The 19122-nt window shown below is 48.8% G+C and overlaps 2 protein-coding genes across 8 annotated transcripts in view; one reads left to right on the forward strand and one right to left on the reverse strand.

Moving 5' to 3' along the window:
* Positions 1 to 1345: 1345 nt before the first annotated feature.
* On the forward strand, positions 1346 to 6169 carry LOC121096336 (ubiquitin carboxyl-terminal hydrolase 42-like). Its single transcript, XM_040612213.1, has 10 exons — positions 1346 to 1532; positions 1971 to 2081; positions 2632 to 2702; positions 3262 to 3344; positions 3576 to 3684; positions 4027 to 4167; positions 4388 to 4488; positions 5278 to 5416; positions 5699 to 5816; positions 6108 to 6169. Exons 1-10 carry the CDS (start codon positions 1346 to 1348, stop codon positions 6167 to 6169), a joined length of 1122 nt encoding a protein of 373 aa, XP_040468147.1.
* Positions 6170 to 17930: 11761 nt separating this feature from the next.
* Positions 17931 to 19122, reverse strand: part of RIN2 (Ras and Rab interactor 2) — an 85052-nt gene continuing 83860 nt past the window's right edge. For all 7 annotated transcript variants that reach the window (XM_040612237.1, XM_040612235.1, XM_040612236.1 and 4 more), the window contains one exon: positions 17931 to 18345. The gene's annotated coding sequence lies outside the window, so the exon portion shown is untranslated. The remainder of the gene's footprint in view (positions 18346 to 19122) is intronic.

Below are 19122 nucleotides of genomic sequence, written 5' to 3' on the forward strand. Positions count from 1 at the left end.
AGCTTCAAGCTAACTTTATTTTTCAAGTATTCCTGGAATTATACTTCTGAACTGAGATTTTATAACTTGGCTGTGTATTTTCCTGTGTTAAAACGCTGTTATTGAAAATGGTCAACCAAGCCTATGTCGCCCAAAATAAAAACGGGGGAATTGTGGATAACTGGGTAGCTGAAAAAGTTCACATAGACATAGTCCAGCTGGCTGGACAAAAATGCACATCGCTCTCAGCTTATCTGAAGTAAAGCAAAAATACACTGTCCTTGGCTGGACAAAAATGCACATTGCTCTCAGCTTATCTGAAGTAAAGCAAAAATACACTGTCCTTGGCTGTTCTTGTTACACAATATCAGGAAGATTTTGGTGGGAAAAGAATGTTGCAGGTGGGAACAGATAACTACAGAAGAGAAACTAGGGGCAGGCTTGGTATTTAGGCAACTAACCAATAATGAGCTTAACTTTTGTAATATGTATGAGCTAATTATAAGAAGGCATAAAAGGTGACTGTAAGGGACAATAAACGAAGTCTGCTGATCACTCATATTGAGTGACTGTGTCTTCCCTCCGTCGCGACAGGTTTTAATGATTTTGTTGAGCTCCAGTGATTTCATTGCAATCAGGTGATGGGATTGGTGCTGATCTTCTCTTTCTGGAGCGCGTCGTGACATCCTTGGTCACCCAAAGCTTTCCCCTCTGTCCCTGAGAGGAGCGGCGGCTGCAATGGGGAATGACTCCCATGAGTAACAGCTTCACCAGCAGGCTTGGGCTTTGTGAACCCCCAAATGCAATGGGCACGGCTGGTGCTCCATCCCTGAATACTGATGTGGGGACAACCTCAAGGGAATTCTGAGGCATTTCCTGAGAGCAGCCAGACCTACCCAGGGGGTTTCAGTTGGACGCAGGAAAACACATTTGGTCACTCCTCTGCCATTCTATACAAGCCTTTGAATGATGACATTGCTAGTAGAATGACCTGAGGTCAGTAGGGTTCCCTTCTGGGCTAGGTGCTTGCTTGTTTTCATCAAGTTACAGCCAGCAAAAGGGAAGACTTGACCTGATAATGCAAAACTCGAGGGAAAGACAGGTAGTGCAAGCCCAGAAATCAGAGTGTGGGTTTGTTGGACTTCCAGCAAAGTAAGCAGGTGAACAGGCTATTTTCCAAAATGCTTTCCTCACCAGTAAATTCCAGTGGCAGTGTTGAGCTTCCCGCAATGTTTCTGGCTTGGGGGTTGGAGCTGGTTGTCCTGGGTGCTCCTGCATACAACTCAACTTTCCAAATATGCTTTTGTGCAACAGTACTGTCTCATCTCTTCTCAAACATCATTTCCCTGCGGTGGTTGCCGAGGGAATGGCTCCGCCGCAAAGGATCCACTTGCCCCCAGAGAAGATTCACATGGAGTGGCAGCAAAGGCAGAGACCTGGAGCAGGCCTCTACAACCCAGGCACTACGTGCTTTGTCAACGCCGTCCTGCAGTGCCTGACGTATACCCCGCCTCTTGCCAGCTACCTGCTCTCTCGAGAGCACAGCAGCTCCTGTGAGTATTTGTAGGAACATCTCCTTGTCAATCTGTCACACACTTCCCAAGGACCTCCAGAACCTGGAATTAGAGGCAGGTGAAAAGTAGCCTTTCTTTGTCAGCTGCTCCCAAGTTAGTGTTCTTGGACACTCAAGCCTGGAAGCCGCTTGTCCTGTCGAGGTGTGTGCACTGTCAGAAAGATGCCTCCTTCTAGTCCCAGGTGTCGTTCCCTATTCCTGCAAGTTAAACTCTGCTGATTGCACAGCAAACTTCTGTCAGTGAAGCATCCCTCTCAGGAAAGTCTGCTGTGCACTAAGATGTCCTGGGCTTGCGAGGCCATTGGCACCTTGGGAGGAGTGGAGATTGTTCTTAGAATTCCAAGGTCTACATTAGGTTTCCCATCGCTATGGGTATTTTTCTAACCTGAGAAGCTTGTTCCCCTTCCTCCCTCTTCAGGTCACCAGCAAGGCTTCTGCATGATGTGCATTATGGAAGCACATGTTAACGATGTCTTGCACACATCAGCCAGTGCCATCATGCCCACAGCCATCATCAATGCCCTCCCACGTAAGTCATCTCAGGTGCTTTGACACGTTATCCTTTGTTATTATAGGACTGAAGTACTAACAACTTCTTTTTTAGAAATAGGAGACTATTTCAAGCTTGGCATGCCAGGGGACACCTATGCATTCTTACACTGTACTGTCACTGCCATGCACAGGGCTTGTACGAGTGGACACAGTGAGTAAGTACAAGCAAATGACCGTTCAATGTTCCCAAGCCTTTTGGTCTCCTTGATGTACCCCCATCAAGGAAACCCTATGCACAGGCTTTCAGACAAAGGAAAACTCTTGGAGGAGGTAACTCTGCCTTCCCATTTCCTTCCAGCTGGGACATCTCTACTCAAGCAACTACCATCATCCATCAAATATTTGTGGGCTTTGTGAGATCCAGAGGTATGTTTCCACAACCATTGCTCTCCTTGGACTCATCTGTGCCCTGCTGTCTGCCTGTGAGAAACAGATGAGCATGTGGCTGGTGTAGTAGGTATAAAGAGCATGAACGGTCACGGTCAATTGACTTCCCCTGTCACTGAGCATTTCCGTTTGCCTTCCAGTCACGTGCTGCAGCTGCAATGCAGTTTTCGATTCCTGTGTGTCCTTCCTGCATATTCCTTTGCATATCAAAGTAAGTGGGTTTGTCACTGTGCTTCGTGACGTCCCAAGCCCCTTGTAGCTTTCTAGAATCAACACAGTTATCTTAAAAATGTCTGCTGTGAACACAAGAGAGCTCGGTGAGGGGTGGGAAGTGGTATGGATGGTGTCCTTCTGCAAAGGCCATGGCAGTGCTGTCCCTTGGAGCTGCTGGCTTTAAGCTGCACAAGCACGCATTATCCCCTCTGCACCCGTGAGGGACTCTCAGCCTTCTTCTCTTTGCCCTCCCTCAACACCCATCTGGCTCCTAGGCTGATGGCTTGTGTTGTTTTCATTACTGATGACCCTGCACACTGTCAGTAGCTGAACTGAGCGGTGGCACGGTGAGGTAGCTCTTCGTAACGCCGGGAACCTCTGGGAAAGGAGGGAAATGTTCGGCATCATACCCTCTTTCCGTCTCCCTCTGGCCAAGGTTTGCAGGGTCATGGTGGGTCTCCTCAGCGGCAGCCACCCGCATCTTGTGGGCAACTCCTCCCGAGTGCTTGGGCGAGGGCATTTCCCCCAGCTCAGAGCTCTCCTTTCTCACCCTCCAGGCAGCCTCATCTGTCACCGCAGCTCTGGAGAACTTTGTGAAACCTGAGCAACTGGGTGGTGAAAACAGCTTTCGATGTAGCAAGTAAGATGATTACTGACAACCGATTAATACTTGTTTCTGCGTGAAAGTGCTGCGTGTCATCGAGCAGAAGTAGCTTCAATGCACAATCAAGAGACAAATTTTTTTTCATATGGCCTGATGGTACTGAAGTCTTAGCATAGCGTAAGGATGTGTGAGACAGGAAGGGTTGTCTGGCCGCCTTGGGGCAAGACAGGGTGCTTTTCAGCACTTGGCTCTCTGCTTGTTTTCAAGGTGTGTCAAGACGGTTACACTTCTCAAGAGGGTTACAATCGATTGCGCGCCCAGGGTTCTCACGCTGAGACTGGGAAGGAGCGATGCCGTCAGCGAGAAGAACAACAAGGTGTGTACGCAAGTGGAGGGCAACTCGTTCTCCTCCTGGAGAAGGAGATTTGCCAAAGCAGGGCACTCTGTCACAAGCTGTTCAGGTTGAGCTTCTCACGTTCCCTTCTGGGGAGAGGAGAGTTCCCGTGGGAAGGCAAGCATATACTCTGCCCTGACCAAGCTGTTTCGGGCAAGAACAGTTTCCTGCCACCAATGCCACCAGCACGATGTCTTGCTTCAGGAAAAAACGAGTGTTGATGAGCCACAAGGATGTATTTCTACACCGCTGGCACCTGGTCTTGGCAGGCTGTTTCATGTAGTATTCCAGGATCCTTCCTGAGCCCTCTTGGTCTCTCCGCAGTTTTTCTCGTATCCCCTGTACTTGGATCTCGGGCCATACATGTCTCAGGCAGCTGGAGAACCGCTCCACTACGCCTTATATGCTGTCCTGGTGCACAGTGGTGAGAGCTGTCATGAAGGACACTTTTTCTGCTACATAAAGGTAAAGAGCCACCTCCTTCGCAGCGGGGCGGAATGTGTGCTGGGGAAGGCAAACTTTGATGGCGGTGGTTTTGGTAGCCAAGGTTTTGGGGGAGAAGGTCTCCTTACTGGCTGGATGGGACTTGGTTTGGTGGACTCTTGCTTTTTTGTAGTTTTCTGCCTGTGTTGTTATGGAGAAACCATGCAGTTCATCCCCAGATGTCCTTGCCTTTCTTTGGCAGGCCAGCAACGCGCTGTGGTACCAGACGGATGATACGTCTGTGACCTGTTGTGGCCTGTACACAGTTCTCAAGCAGGAAGCCTATTTACTGCTTTATGTCAGGTAACAGCCAGTACTAAAATGTGTCCGGGATGCATTTCCTTTTCCCGGTTTTGCTGTTTTTCCTCAGATCTATCGAGTCTGTCTTTCTTAGGAGACAGTGACTACCTGTGTCATCCAGTGCTGATGCATGTGAACTACCCCTCACCAGTCCTTATCTTCCCTTGCTGGGCTTTGGGCTGCTGCCCTGATGTACACTGCTCCTTGTCTGCTATCGGTAGTTGGCCGATAGAAGAGTACGTGGAGGGGGCCTACAGGGAAGATGGAGAGGGACTCCTTATCAGGGAGTGTAGTGGTGCGGTGAGGGGCAGCAGTTTTAAACTCCAGGAGGGTAGATGTAGAGTCAGTACTGGGAAGAATTTGTTTACGGTGAGGGTGGAGAGACACTGCAAGAGGTTGCCCAGAGAAGCTGTGGATGCCCCCTCCCTGGAAGTGTTCAAGGACAGGTTGGATGGGGCTTTGAGCAACCTGGTCTTGTGGAAGGCGTGCCGGCCCATATCACGTGGTCGAAACTAGATGGTCATTAAGGTTCCTTCCAACCCAAACCCTTCTGTGATTTTATGATTCTATGAAATGGAGGCAATAGAGGGTAGGAGGACAAGGTCTTGCTGTGACAGGGGTCGACCTGGTGGGAAGACCCCAAATGAATTTCCCATTTGTAGACTTGACATGACTTCTCACTGTCATAGAAACCGCTCCAAATAAATGAGTGAACCCCAGTGAAAGCTTCAAGAGCAGCCCTAAGCAAACATCACTTTTTTTTTTCTTGGGGTTTTTTCCCCTGTCCCCTAGGTGCTCTGATTTGAAAACTGGTCAGCAGACTTCATCCTCATCTGTGCTACCATACGCCCGCTCCTTCCACAGTCAGTGGGAGGCCAGCAGCCAGCTGGCAGGTCCTGTGGGACCACAGGATCAGCCTTGTTGGACTAAGGTAAGTCTGAGGAGGTGGACCAGGGCACCAGATGGACAGTGGGTTTCTTTCTGGGGTCTTGGCATTGCTCTCTTCTGCCCTTCCCCCCACCCCACCCCACCCCACCCAGCTTTCTTCACAGCCACAATGCTGCTCCCTCTCAAAGCATCCCACCTAGATCCATCCTACTTGTGTGCCTTTGGGCCCTCTACCTTCACAGCCCTCCAGGAGGGCCTTTGGGAGGTCTTTAGCTGTCCCCCTCACAGAGATTCTGGGGGTTCCCCACTGCTCTGTTTCTGTCAGGAGGAAAGCACAGGAGCTTTTCGCATCTCTCAGCAGGACATGGCGATGGGCATGGAGGACTCTCCAGAGAACAGCAGCTCCTCCACTAGAGCCAGCACCAGCCAGCTCACCTGGGCAGGTGTGCGAGAGGCAGCTGTGGGTTGGCTGTGGCCCATCTTGTCAAGCAGGCTCAGCATCACCGCCTATTTGGGCTCGTGCTTACGTCGCTGCTTCTGCAGCTGTGGAAGGCTGGTGTCTGCATGCCCACGCTGGGCATGTGCGCCTCACGCTGTGCAGAAACGTGGCAAGAAAGGGGAGCGCAGATCCAGCCCTTATTCCTACATACAGAGGAGTGGTGCCAGGAAGAGAACCTGCAGCAGATCCCTGCGGTGGGGAAACATTCTCCGCAGCTGATTTGCGCACCCCACAGACTATGACCACTCAGCAGGGAAGCGGAAGAGGAAAACTAGTCCATGTCGTGACCAGGGATAATGCAGCTCCAGGGCCCTCCAATGGCAGCTCCCAGTATTCTCCTGCACGCAGGGCTGCTCGGGAGCAAACCCTGCTGAGGCAGAGAGAGCAGAGCAGACCCTTGCGGCATGGCTACGATCTCCACAACCGGTTTGTGAACTACACAGAGTACCACCATGCAGGTAGCAGGAGGAAAAGGAGGAGAGTTTTGGTGCACTAGAGATGCGGCTCAGGGAAATACTCAGGGTGCTGCAGTGGAGACGGGGGCAGGCTGTGACCCTGGATGAGGGTGGAGCACAGCATCTGACTTCTGCAATGTCAGAGAGGAGGAGGTGGAAAAGGATCCAGGAAGCACTAGAACTGCCCCCAGCAGGGACCAAGCTGCACAAAGGGCACCAGCAGCCCACCCTGTCCCTCCTCTCAGTGCTGCCTGTGGCCAGGCCAGGAAGAGCTCACAGGGAGCTTCCAGAGACTCGGACAGCTCTGCCAGCTGGCCCACCTGCCCATGGGTCCATCAAGGGAGAGCTTTGATCCCTGTTCTGCTTTGGGGATCACCTTGCAAAAACAACACACATTTGGAACCCGCAGGCAGAAAAGCCAAAGCCAGAATTGAAAGCAGTTGTTGACCTTGCACGTGTAATTGATGGGGCATTTACTTCTCTGTAGGTTCTGGGGGAACTGGTGGAAATACCCAGTGTGGGAAGTTTATGCTATGGGATTTTGAAAGCTGTGTACTTGCATGGGCCCTTCTTGCAATCTTTTTAAATTTGGAGTTCAAGTCACTGAAATGGAAATGGGCTGGATGAGCCAACAGTGAGCAGGACTAAAATGGACTGAACAGCCGGGCCCAGCGGGGGCTGCTCAGCGGCACCGAGAGTAGTGTGAGGCCAGAACTAGCAGTGTCACCCAGGGGTCAGTACTGCGTCCAGTCCTCTTTGACAGCTTCCTTAACTAACAGTCTGCATGACGGGGCACAGGGCACCCTCAGCAATCTGGTAGATGGTGCCAAAGCGGGAGGAGCGGCACTTAGGCCAGGGGGCCGTGCTGCCATCGCGAGGGACCTGGGCAGGCTGGAGAGGTGGGCTGACAGGGACCTCATGCAGTTCAGACCTGCTTCAGCACACACAAAGCAGCCCTGTGCTTGATGGCAGAGGCAATGTACCATGAAGCCTAAAGAGTGAACGAACAGAGGGGAGGAGTTAGGGCAGACTCCATCATAACTTCAGGGATCAGTCAACAGGCTGAACTTGTCTCCTCCCACACAGGGACACCTACTGGGCAAGAACTTTATTCTGTGACTTAACTCATGCTAGCTATTGTTAGCCGTATGGTTTTCAGCTTGTTTTACAGTCAGTGTGCTATCACCGGCAATCATTGAACCTTATTCTGAGACAAACTTGTGTTTTTTGGATAATAAGCATCTTCAGCTGAATCCATTTTTTGTATAAATCTCTGGATATTTGAGTAGTTGACTCCGTGATGCTGTCACCAGGGTTCCCCAAATAGGTTGGTCAAATCACCCCCCGATACAGGGGGCTGTCAAAGCACAGGTAGCGGGGCAGGCTGGTCGGGCACAAGGGTCTCATCTTTCTTGGGAAATCGACAGGGAAATCAAAGAGAAAGGGTTCAAGGATACCCCCCTTTCTTAACGTGACACCCCCTCGAGTTCCAAATGTCCCCGTACACAGTTTCTTCCTCCAATGTCCCCGTACACAGTTTCTTCCTCCATTTTCCAAATGGCCCTGAAGGAACTGGGGAAAAAATTTACCCAAATCTCAGTAACCAAGATGATTTTCACCGAATCACAGAATGGTCGAGGTCAGAAGGCACCTCTGGAGATCAGCTAGTCCAGCCCCTGCTAAATCAGGTTCACCCAGAGCAGGTTGAACAGAATGACGTCCAGTCAGGCTCTGAATGTCTCCAGCAGAGAAACTGTCTTTTACTTGAATGTGCAGTGTCTTTGGGAAGGTAGTAAAAAAGCCTTCCAAACTGTTCTTCTCATGTCACAGACTTGTTTTGCAAACATCTGCAAAGCAGCAGTGGTTGCCATGGCTGTCTCCTCCTGGAGATAACATTCACGGAGACCAAAACTCTCACCCTGCCTGAGGAATGGTGGCATTCCAAAAAAGAGCTGTAACAAGGTCCTCAAACCCTTGCCACGTTCCTGCAGCGCTGACTTGGGAGATCCTCTTGATTTGGCATCACCTGGAAGCTACGCTGACACCACTCCAGAGGGCTATCCTTCACAGCACCAAGCAGTTGCTCTTGGGAGGACAGGCTTGCTTCTTCTCACTCTCCATCTCAAAGCCCCCATACTGAATTCCCAGTACTATTTTCTTTTTAAAATAAAAGTCAACCAAACAGCCACCCGCAGCAAAACCAGGTGGAAGACGCTTGCTTTGAACTAGATGTCAGGACTTTCCCTATCCTGCAGCTCAGTCCATGGCCATGTGGTCCATGTGAAGGCACCCTCCAGATCACCAGCTTCTCTTTGGGTGCATTTCAGATTTCACAAATTGGCAGGGCATTTTTACTTGCACACTATAAATATCCATTACACCAATACAGGTACGAGTATGACAGCAGCTACAGAATGCTGTGAAGGAAGTTTCTGAAATTGTAGCCACATAGGGTAGAAGCTCCTGATCTGGCTTCGGTCAATCTGGGACCATCACTGGGAACCACAGAACTTGGCCAGCACAGGGTCTGTGAGGTAGCAGGTTAAATGAGGCAGAGGAGAAGCCCACCACTCTGCTGAGCTGGGTTCTTGGCACCAAGGTACCTCTGTGACATTTTCACTGTGCTGCAGTGTAAAGACGGCCTGTGATTTTCAGAAACTGAAGATCAGTCTTTAAAATGCAATTCCTTGGACAATAATAACATTGTGTCAAGTAAATACATACACCCCTCACCAATGGAGTTTTGGGTTTTTTCTTTGTACCCTTGCTGCTTCTGCAGAAGCCAGTAGTGCAGAGGGCTGAGGGTACAGCTGCACAGAGTGGCTTCTGTTTTGTGAGCTCTAACTAAACGTGCAATGGACAGCCATTAAGATTGGGAAAGCTCACAAAAAGCTTAAAAACAGATAAACCACAACATTTCTTTCTTTTTTATAGACCTCCTTAGATTACTCTTCTTTTTATAAAAATGAGAAATCAGGGGTTAGTCATGCTTTGTATGCTATTGACGTGCGGAATTAGACTCTATAACTCGAAAGTGATAAAGTAGGTATGTTTATTGCGCGCAGATGCACGGGGGATCGCTCCTCCACAAGCGTGCATGCCCAAAGTGTCGAACCATCTCACATTTATACAATGAAACAAATGAATATTCAATTAACGCCTATACATATTTGTTACCTAAACCCCGCTTCGTATGTTAATTAGCTTATCAGTCCGTTTCCTGGAATGTGGTGGTCTTGCAGGTTTGTAGGTGATTCATGTCCTTGTGACCATCCCATCTTATCCAGCAAGGAGACTTAGCACCCCCTCCCTCTAGACAGCATTGGAATATCTCTCATCCTTTTCTCATTCTTTTTTAAATAGCCCCTTTGTTAGAGGAAGAGGGGCAGGCGTCTCCTCAAAACTGTAGTTGTGTCCTCAGAGCTGTGTGCCTGTGTGACCAGACACCGCACCCATGACCAGTCACCATACCCACATTCCTTGAGCAGACATATACAATCACAATCGATGTCCATCGTCCCCATTTCACACCACTTCTCCACATCAATCCCCCCTTTTCTATCAAACTAAGTAAATTCTTTTACTTAAGCAGTCTTCCCGAATGATATAAAGCATCATACATAAGTGTTACCCTTTTAAACATTCTCCAAACCCACAAATATAACATAATGGTCAGTATTAAGGAAATTCCTCAACTGATCAATAAGATCACAATGGGGTGTACCATAGTGTTAAGAATTCCTGTTGCAGAAGGTGACCAGCCAAAGAGAGTATCCCACCAATTATGGTTTCCATCCTGTTCTACCTTTTTAAAACTTTCTTGATCCCCTCTACATCATGATGGATCATAAGAAGAGTTTCGTGTCCCTTTTCTCTGGTTTCTTCCAGTATACGTTGTAAATCTGCATGTTTTAATAGTTCTTTTATACTGCTTATATTTAGTCCTATGGGGGTAGGAATTATCATCTGTGATAGGGTAAAGTTAGATGTAAAATTACAGATACAATAATTTGAATATTGTGCGGTCTCCTTTACCTCCCCATCTACGGTTATTGTGTTACACTTAGTTCTCAAACATGCACATCCCTTCCCTGCATATATAATTACTGTTTTCAAGTTTGCATTTGGTCAGGCCTCGAAATGACATATTTTCTGATCTGTATCTAAACAAGTATCCTGAGCTATTATAGTATTGCTTTCACAGAGGAAGCCCTGCTGCTCTCGCATAATACAAGATTCTAAATCTACTGTTTGCCACTTGTTGCCTGTCTTTCTGGCCCATGTTCTGTGTTCAAAAGGATATTTTCCTAGGCATATTATAAAGATGGGCTCGGTTAAGGTAAAATTGTGCCAACATTCCCGTGAATTAAAGCACATGGTTGTATTTAGAAGGGTAAATTCCTTATTTACCTTTCTGACATTAATCAGGGTGTCTCCTGAAATCTTGGTGTTATCCTTTTCATTATATGTTTGACACCCTACTTTTATCCTATCTCCTAATTTTCCTCATAATCGGTCGACTTTGTGTACATCCTCCCGATCCCATTGATTCTTTTGGTACACCTCATTTTCAGAAAAAATCACCATAGCTAGTTTTGTCTTTGAGTCCACCTTTCCCATCATTCCAGTGTGTTTTTTCTGGGCATGATTCCAAGGCCAGTTATCAGGCTCTTGGTTGTAGGCAAGAGAGAGGGTACAAAAAACACAAATGGTTTAAACCCACTATTGATCATTTTAAGAATCTAAACGTTCCTCATATGTACATATAAAATCTGTTTTGATCAAAAATATCTTTGTTTGAGTTGGGGCTTACTGATAACAAGTTGGGCAAGACTGGCCACTGGCTCAGTCCCAGACTCTTTTGTTCTATATTGTTTGTTGTGGTGCCCTTCCCATATGGTGGATCCACAACCGCCCAGGTTCACTTACTTGCCACCCACATTGTTCCCATTTGTCCGAGTAAATTTGAGTTTCAGTTCTTTTATCTGGGGTTACTTTCCACGAAGTTGCAGGGGCTTTCTTGATCCGGGTATGGTGAATCCAAGAATTCTGTCCCTCAACCTTGATTGCGGTGTAGGTGGTGAGTAGGACTTGAAAAGGTCCGGTCCACTGTGGTTCCAGGGTTTTATCTGTAAAACACTTAACGTATACATAGTCCCCTGGTCGTATATCGTGAACAGGTCCATCCAGACCCCTACTGCGTGTTCCCATCACATGCTTCTCAATTCTTATTAATTGTTTGTTTAGTGCCACCATATAGGAGGTCATTGTTTCTTCACCAATCTGTGAAGACGTCCCCTTTTGTACTCCATAGGGTCGTCCATATAAAATTTCAAATGGGCTAAGCCCCTCTTTTGCTCTTGGTCTAGTTCGAATTTGTGTAAGAGCTAATGGCAAAGACTGGGGCCAAGTTAGATTTGTTTCTTGACCTAGCTTGACAATCTGTTGTTTGATTAGATGATTCATCTTTTCCACCTGGCCACTTGATTGTGGTCGGTATGGGGTATGTAATTGCCAATCTATTCCTAGATGGTGGCTGATCTGTTGCACTATTCTGGACACAAAATGTGGTCCTCTATCCGAGGACATTACTGCTGGGACTTCAAACCTAGGTATTATCTCTTGGAGCAGTATTTTGGTCACTTCCTGGGCTTTAGCAGTTCTGCACGGGAAGGCTTCTGGCCAACCTGAAAAGGTATGTTAGTACCAATAGGAAGTTCCGAGAAATCACTCTGCCAATGTTGCCCTGGAACATTTCCTCTACTAATGTTCCCTAGTTTTATTTTATTTGCTTTATTGGGATTATTGCATAAACACATTTCACATTGCTGAGTCACCTGTTTTATTACAGTATACAAGTTTTGCCCTATCAATTTCTGATTTAGACTTTTATATAAAGCATCAGCTCCCCAATGCGTCTTATTAATAATAGGGCTGTGGTCCATATTAAATTGGATGGTACCACTATACGACCATCCCTTAAATAAGTCCACTTATTTATTTTTATTTTATCATTCATGTCCTGAATTACCTTGAAGTTTTCTTTAGAATAGTTTGGCTCCTGATCTGTACTTACAGTTTGGATTTTATCGTCTGGTATTAAGGATAATTCCTCCTTTCCTACCTCCTCTGTTACTCGTCTGGCCTCATGGTCGGCCAGGCGGGTTCCAATTTCCAAATCAGTGCCTCAGAGGGGGCCATTCCTCACATCAAGGTCTGGCATGGCATATGTTCCCACCGCTCAACGCCTACTGGCTTGCAGCCAACAGTGGAGCTCAAGATTCTTCTTGGTGGCAAACACCGAGGCCAACCCAGTCTTGCCCTTGACTATGGTAGGAGGTACCTGACCAACCTTATTCCTTGTACTTCGTTGTCAATGCAGTTTCATCTGCACATCCCATAACAAGTCACTGTCATGGCAAAACACACAGATTTACATTAGTAGATCTACTACAGAGTGTATTTTATTTCACTTTTTCTGCCAATATCCCCACAGCCTTGCTGACCAAGGGATATTGTTTTTATCTAAACTAGGCAGGCCTTCCCTTATCATTTTTACTGTAACAGGTAAAGCATTTTTTTTGCCTTACCTGGAATTTATTTCCAGATTTACCTGGTTAAAGATTTCTTTTACTTCAGGGAGGTCCTCTTTTCCACTTTTCTGTTGAATTAAAGATAAGCTCAAGATTTCAATCACTTGATCGTTTTAAACTTTTGGTTTCATTTCTCCTTTTTTAAATGTCTAGATGTTCTAATAAATCTCATCCCAACAAAGATTTTGGTGAATTTGGCATTCTTATTTGTTTTTTTTTTTTTAGTTTGTGCTTTAAAGGTTTCAGGATGTTTTCCTGGTGGCCAGCAGCTCCCACAACTGTAACAAATTTTTTTTATTATTTTTTTTTTTTACTGAAGTTTAACAAATAAGTTGGTTTTGTATTCACTAAAATTCCACCTCATACCCATTCCCTGCCCTAAAGGGGCAGTTACGGGTCCCGTTGTACTGCAAATGCTGCAGCAATTGGGGTGACATTGTCAGGTCCTTCTGCTCAATTGTCAGCAACAGCAACCCCCTCCTCCTCACCAGCAGAAGGGTTCGGGGCAGGAGATGCTGTTCCTGCTCTGCAGGTTACACAAGCCTGCCTCTGCAGCAGCACTTCTGTTTTAACTCTTTCTTACCCTGAATGCACATCTGCTACTTGTTGCTTTAAGTCTGTGTTATTACATATCAGCCTTCGCAGGCAAACAGCAAACACCCTGCCATGCATCCAGCGTGACTCAGCCGCACCTTCGAGGGGGTACGGGGTTTGTACAAACTCACCCCAATACTTTAACACTTTCACAAGGTCTTTGATTCTACACACACACACACACACACACACACACACGCCTCAGGTTTTATATACATCAGTACAAGTTTTTATATCTTACAACGTGTTTCATTTTGGTCGCTCCACAGAAGGAACCGTAACCTGAGCTTTTTAACACAAAAATTTCAACAAGAACATCTTTCTAGTTTAGGTCTCAGTTTTTTCCTGTCCTTTTCTAGAGCCACAATCAAAGATCAGGTGATGTTAATCTCGCACTCTTTCTAGTGCTAGTACCATAGGATCCCGAGGGGGTACTAATCCACAGTCCTTTTGCCACTCAGGTTTGTCCTGGAGGACGAAGAACATGTCTGCATATGATACTTCGTCCCATTTTCCTCTCTTCTCAGAAACAGCATTAATCGCAGGGGAGTGTTATAATCTAACGTTCCTCCCTCCTGAGGCCATTTCGCATTACTCCCGAAACCTAAACTTAACCCGAAACCTAACCTGAACCCTAACACGCACCCAACCCAAACCTGAACCCCTAACTTTAACCCGAACCCTAACCCTAACCTAAACCGAACCCTACCCCGATCCCTAAACCGAAACTTAACCCTAAACCCTAACCATAACACATACCCAAAACTGAACCCGAATCCGAACGCAAACCCGAACCTGAACCCTAAGTACCTGAACCCTAACGCAAACCCTAACACGAAACTGAACCCCTAAACCCGAACCCGAACCCAACCTGAACCCGAACCAGAACCCTAACCATAACCCTAAGAACCCTAACCCTATCCCTAACCCTAACCCGAACCCGAAGAACCCGAACCCTAACCCTAACCCTATTCCCTAACCCTAACCCTAACCATAACCCTAACCCTATCCCTAACCCTATCCCTAACCCTAACCCGAAGAACCCAAACCCTAACTCTAACCCTAACCATAACCCTAAGAACCCGAACCCAAACCCTAACCCTAAGAACCCTAACCATAAACCTAACCCGAACCTAACCCGAACTTGAATCCGAACCCGAACGCAAACCTGAACCCTAACCCTAAATACCTGAACCTGAACACTAAGTACCCGAACCCAAACCCTAAGCTGAACCCGAACTTAACCCCAACCTGAACCCGAACCCAAACTTAACCTGCACCCAACCCGAACCCGAACCCCGAAACTTAACCCGCACCCAACCTGAACCCGAACCCCTAACCCGAACCTCGAACCCCTAACCCGAACCCCTAACACGAACCCTAATCCCTAACCCCTAACCCTACCCCCTTACCCGATCCCTACCCCCAATCCCCTAACCCTAAGAACCCCAACCATAAACCTAACCCGAACCCAAACCTAACCCGAACATAACCCGAACCCTAACCCAAACCCTAACTCAAACCGAAACCTAACCCAAACCCGAACCCTAAGAACCCGAACCCTAACCCTAACCTAAACCTAACCATAAACCTAACCTCAACCCAAACCTGAACCCGAACCCTAAGTACCTGAACCCGAACTCTAACCCTAAACCTAATGCGAACCTGAACCCCTAAACCCTAACCCTAAGAAACCTAACCCAAACTCCAACCCCAACACTAACCCCTAACCCGAACCCGAACCCTAACCCTAACCGAACCCTAACTCTAACCATAACCCGTACACGAACCTTAACCCAAACCCTAACCCAAACATGAACCCTAACCGAACCCTAACTCAAACCCAACCCCAAACCTTAACTCGAAACCTAATCCAAACCCTAACCCGCACCCAACCCGAACCCTGACCCTAACCCCTAACCCTTAACCGGAACCCTATAACCCGAACTGGAACCCTATAACCCAAACCCAGTCCTAACTCGAACCCTAACCCCTAACCCTAAGAAACATAACCCTAACCTGAACCCTAACCCTAACCCAACCCTAACCCTAAGCTGAACCTGAACCCAAACGCGAACCCTAACCCTAAGAACCCTAACCTGAACCCAACCCCGAACCCTAACCCACACCCAACCGGAAACCAAACCCCTAACTTTAACCCGAACCCTAACCCCTAACCCTAACCCCTAACCCTAACCTAACCTGAACCCTACCCCGATCCCTAACCTGAACCTGAACCCTTAACCCTAACCCCTAACCATAACCTGTACCCAAACCTGAACCCTAACCTGAACCTGAACACAAACCCGAACCCCTAAACCCTAACCCTAAGAAACCTAACCCGAACGCAAACCCGAACCCTAAGTACCCGCACCCTAACCATAACCCTAAGAACCCTAACCATAAACCTAATCCAAACCTGAACCCTAAGTACCTGAACCCTAATGCGAACCTGAAACCTAAACCCTAACGTGAATCCGAACCCCTAAACCCTAACGTGAACTGGAACCCAAACCCTAACAACCCTAACCATAAACGCCCTAACACGAACCCTAACACTAACCCCTAAACCTAACCCTAACCCCAAACCGAACCCTTACTCTAACCCTAACCCGTACCCGAACCCCTACCCCTAACCTAATGCAAACCCTAACACTTAACCCTTAACCCGAACCCTTAACCCGAACTTGCAACCCGAACCCGCAACCCTAAACCCTAACCCTAAGAAACCTAACCGTAACCCCAACCCAAACCCAACCCTAACCCCTAACTTCAACCCGAACCCTAACCGCTAACCCTAACCATAACCCAAACCCAACCCTAACCCCTAACTTCAACCCGAACCCTAACCGCTAACCCTAACCATAACCCAAACCCAACCCTAACCCCTAACTTCAACCCGAACCCTAACCCCTAACCCTAACCATAACCCAAACCCGAACCCAAACCCGAACCCTAAGAACCCCAACGCGAACCCGAACCCAACCCCGGACCCTAACCCGCACCCCCAACCCACCCTGATCCCTGCCCCGAACCCTGCCCAGCCTGACCTTGGATGCTCCCAGGCACGGGGCATCATCCACCTCTCTGGGCAACCTCTCCCAGTGTTCCACCACCCTCATAAAAAATTTCTTCTCTCTACCTAGGCTGAAGCTACCTTCTTTCAGCTTAAAACCGCCAAGCCTTGTCCTACTGCACAGGCCGCACTAAAACGTTTGTCACCGTCTTTCTTATAAGCCCCCCTAAGTACTGAAAGGCCACAATAACGTCTCCCCAGAGCCTTTGCTCCAGGCTGAACAACCCCGGATCCCTCCGACCACCTTTGTGGCTCCCTTCCCGACCCGCTTTGCCGAGGGCTCAGAAGCCGGAGACGGTGCCCCAGGTGGGCACCACGAGAGCGGAGGGGCAGAATCGCTTCCCTCGACCTTCGTTGGATGCAGCCCAGGACGGGCAGCTTTCTGCCCTACAAGCACAGGTTCCTGGCTTGTGTCCATGTTCCGACCCGCCGGTACCCGCCCCGCCCCCCCCCCGCAGACCCTCCGCGGCTGCTGCCCCCCAGCCGGCGCTGGCGCATGCGCTGTGGCGGCACTGGCGGGGCTCAGGGCGGCGCACGCGCAGACGGGGCTCCAGCCCTGCGCGCGCAGGGGCGGCCCGCCGGGGCAGAACCGTGGCGTTGCCAAGCGCGGGGGAATTGAAACCGTGGAGGGGCGCAGCCGCCCCGCGCCCCCGCGGTCCCCAGGTGGGGGCTTGTCGCCAGGGGCGGGGCCGTTGCAGCAGCGAGCACCCGCGGGCTGCTTTTGTCCCCGGGCTGCAGCGGCGCGGCAGTTCCGTACTCCCGTGCTGAGCGCGCGCTGGCAACGTGCTCGGGAGACGGCAGCGGTAGCTCCTTACCGGGAGGCAGCAGCGGGCGCCGCGGCACCACCCCGCAGGCAGCGCGGGACCGCCGTGCCGTTAACGGCAGCCGGCAGCGCCGAGGGGAGGCGCCACTGCGCATGCGCGGCGCCAGGGCTGCAGAACCGACACGTGCCCACCAGGTGGCAGCAGCGCCCCACCAGCCCCGTGCCGAGCACTGCCCGGGCGGGCACGGGCCGGGATCTCAGCCCGGTTCACACCGCCCGGCCACGGGAGCGCTCGCTGCGGCTGCCCTTTCGCTCTGCCCTTCGCCCACTCGCAGCCCGGGCACTATTACCCCTCGCCTCTGTACCAAAAAGCACCCGCGTGGCTCGAGCGGTTAAATCCTTCGCATCTGACAGCTTTAATAGTCGGGTGGTTCTTTCCGTCCCTGCCCCCACCCCATTACCGAGGGAGAGAACCCATGGCACAGGGCATGCGGGTGGGGGGGCGCTGGATGGTGGGGTCCTACAGGTAAGCCCCAGCGATTGCTGTTGTTAAAGGAGAAATTCACACACACGTGGGTACCACTGGGTTTGCTTCAATCACAACTCAGAGCTGGGCCACCGCCCCAGCGAGTGGCAGAGAACCAAGCGATACAGCACAGCTTATATACGCTTATCAAATCATTAGTCAACATCTGAAATTTTTAGGAGTTTCCTTTGGTCCTGTCAGTTCTGCAAATCCATTAACTGACTCTGTCACCGGTGATTCATCTCCTCGGTTCCAGGCTCCTCCTCAGATCTTAATCTTCTTTCTCCCTGCTTTAACTCACAGATCTGTAAGTTCTTGGGGGCTTTGGGGAGAAGGAAACTGACACTCTTACTAGGTTATCCGAGAATCACAGTTTACAGTTACTCAGTGTCTTCTGGTCTCACAGGATGAGACAGAGGTATAATTGATTTCTTCTCTGTATCTCTGGAAAGAGCTTTCCTCGCATCTATGGCAAAAGAAAATAATGCTATTATAAAAGACAGTCATTGCACAAAGCCACATTAAGATCATTTTTCAAGATTTCCTCGAATCCTAGAATATCTTGAGTTGCATGTGACCCATAAGGATCATCAAGTCCAACTCCATGCTCCTTGCGGCACTACCTGAAACTAAACCATATGACTAAAAGCATCATCCAGATGCTCCCTGAGCTCTTGGACAGGTTTGGTGCCCTGATCAAACGCCCTTTCAGTGGATTTTTCCTAACATCCAACCTGAACTTCCCCTGACACAGATTCATTCCGTTTCCTGCAATCAAGTTTCATACCTGATGTACAATTCAGTAGGAAAAGCTATCTAAAGCAGTATACAGAATCCCATTCATCAACAACTATCTGAACTCGTTTCATGTTAAAAAAAAAAAAATACAAACAGGCCCAGGAACCCTCCCATTCAACGTAAGGCACAACAACCACTTACCGTAAGCATCTTCATCTGGCTCTCCATTGCTAGCAGAGTAGCGCTCCGATACTGTCCGGTACACACTGTAGCCGAGCTGCTTATGTGTATTTACTGCAACCCAATTTGATACTCTCACAAAGAGATCAATGAAAAATCCACCCTTTCTTTGGAAACATAACCCCCCCCCAAAACTGCCACAGTAAGGAATAGCAGGTGAACGTATTGCTAAATAACCCATAACTTGTATTCAGACCAAGAGCAGGTCTGATGATGTCATATGCTAATCAAACATCTTTCACGCTGCAGTAACAGATGCACTCCT

Source organism: Falco naumanni, chromosome 12 (assembly GCF_017639655.2).
Source record: "Falco naumanni isolate bFalNau1 chromosome 12, bFalNau1.pat, whole genome shotgun sequence".
Lineage (NCBI taxonomy): Eukaryota > Metazoa > Chordata > Aves > Falconiformes > Falconidae > Falco > Falco naumanni.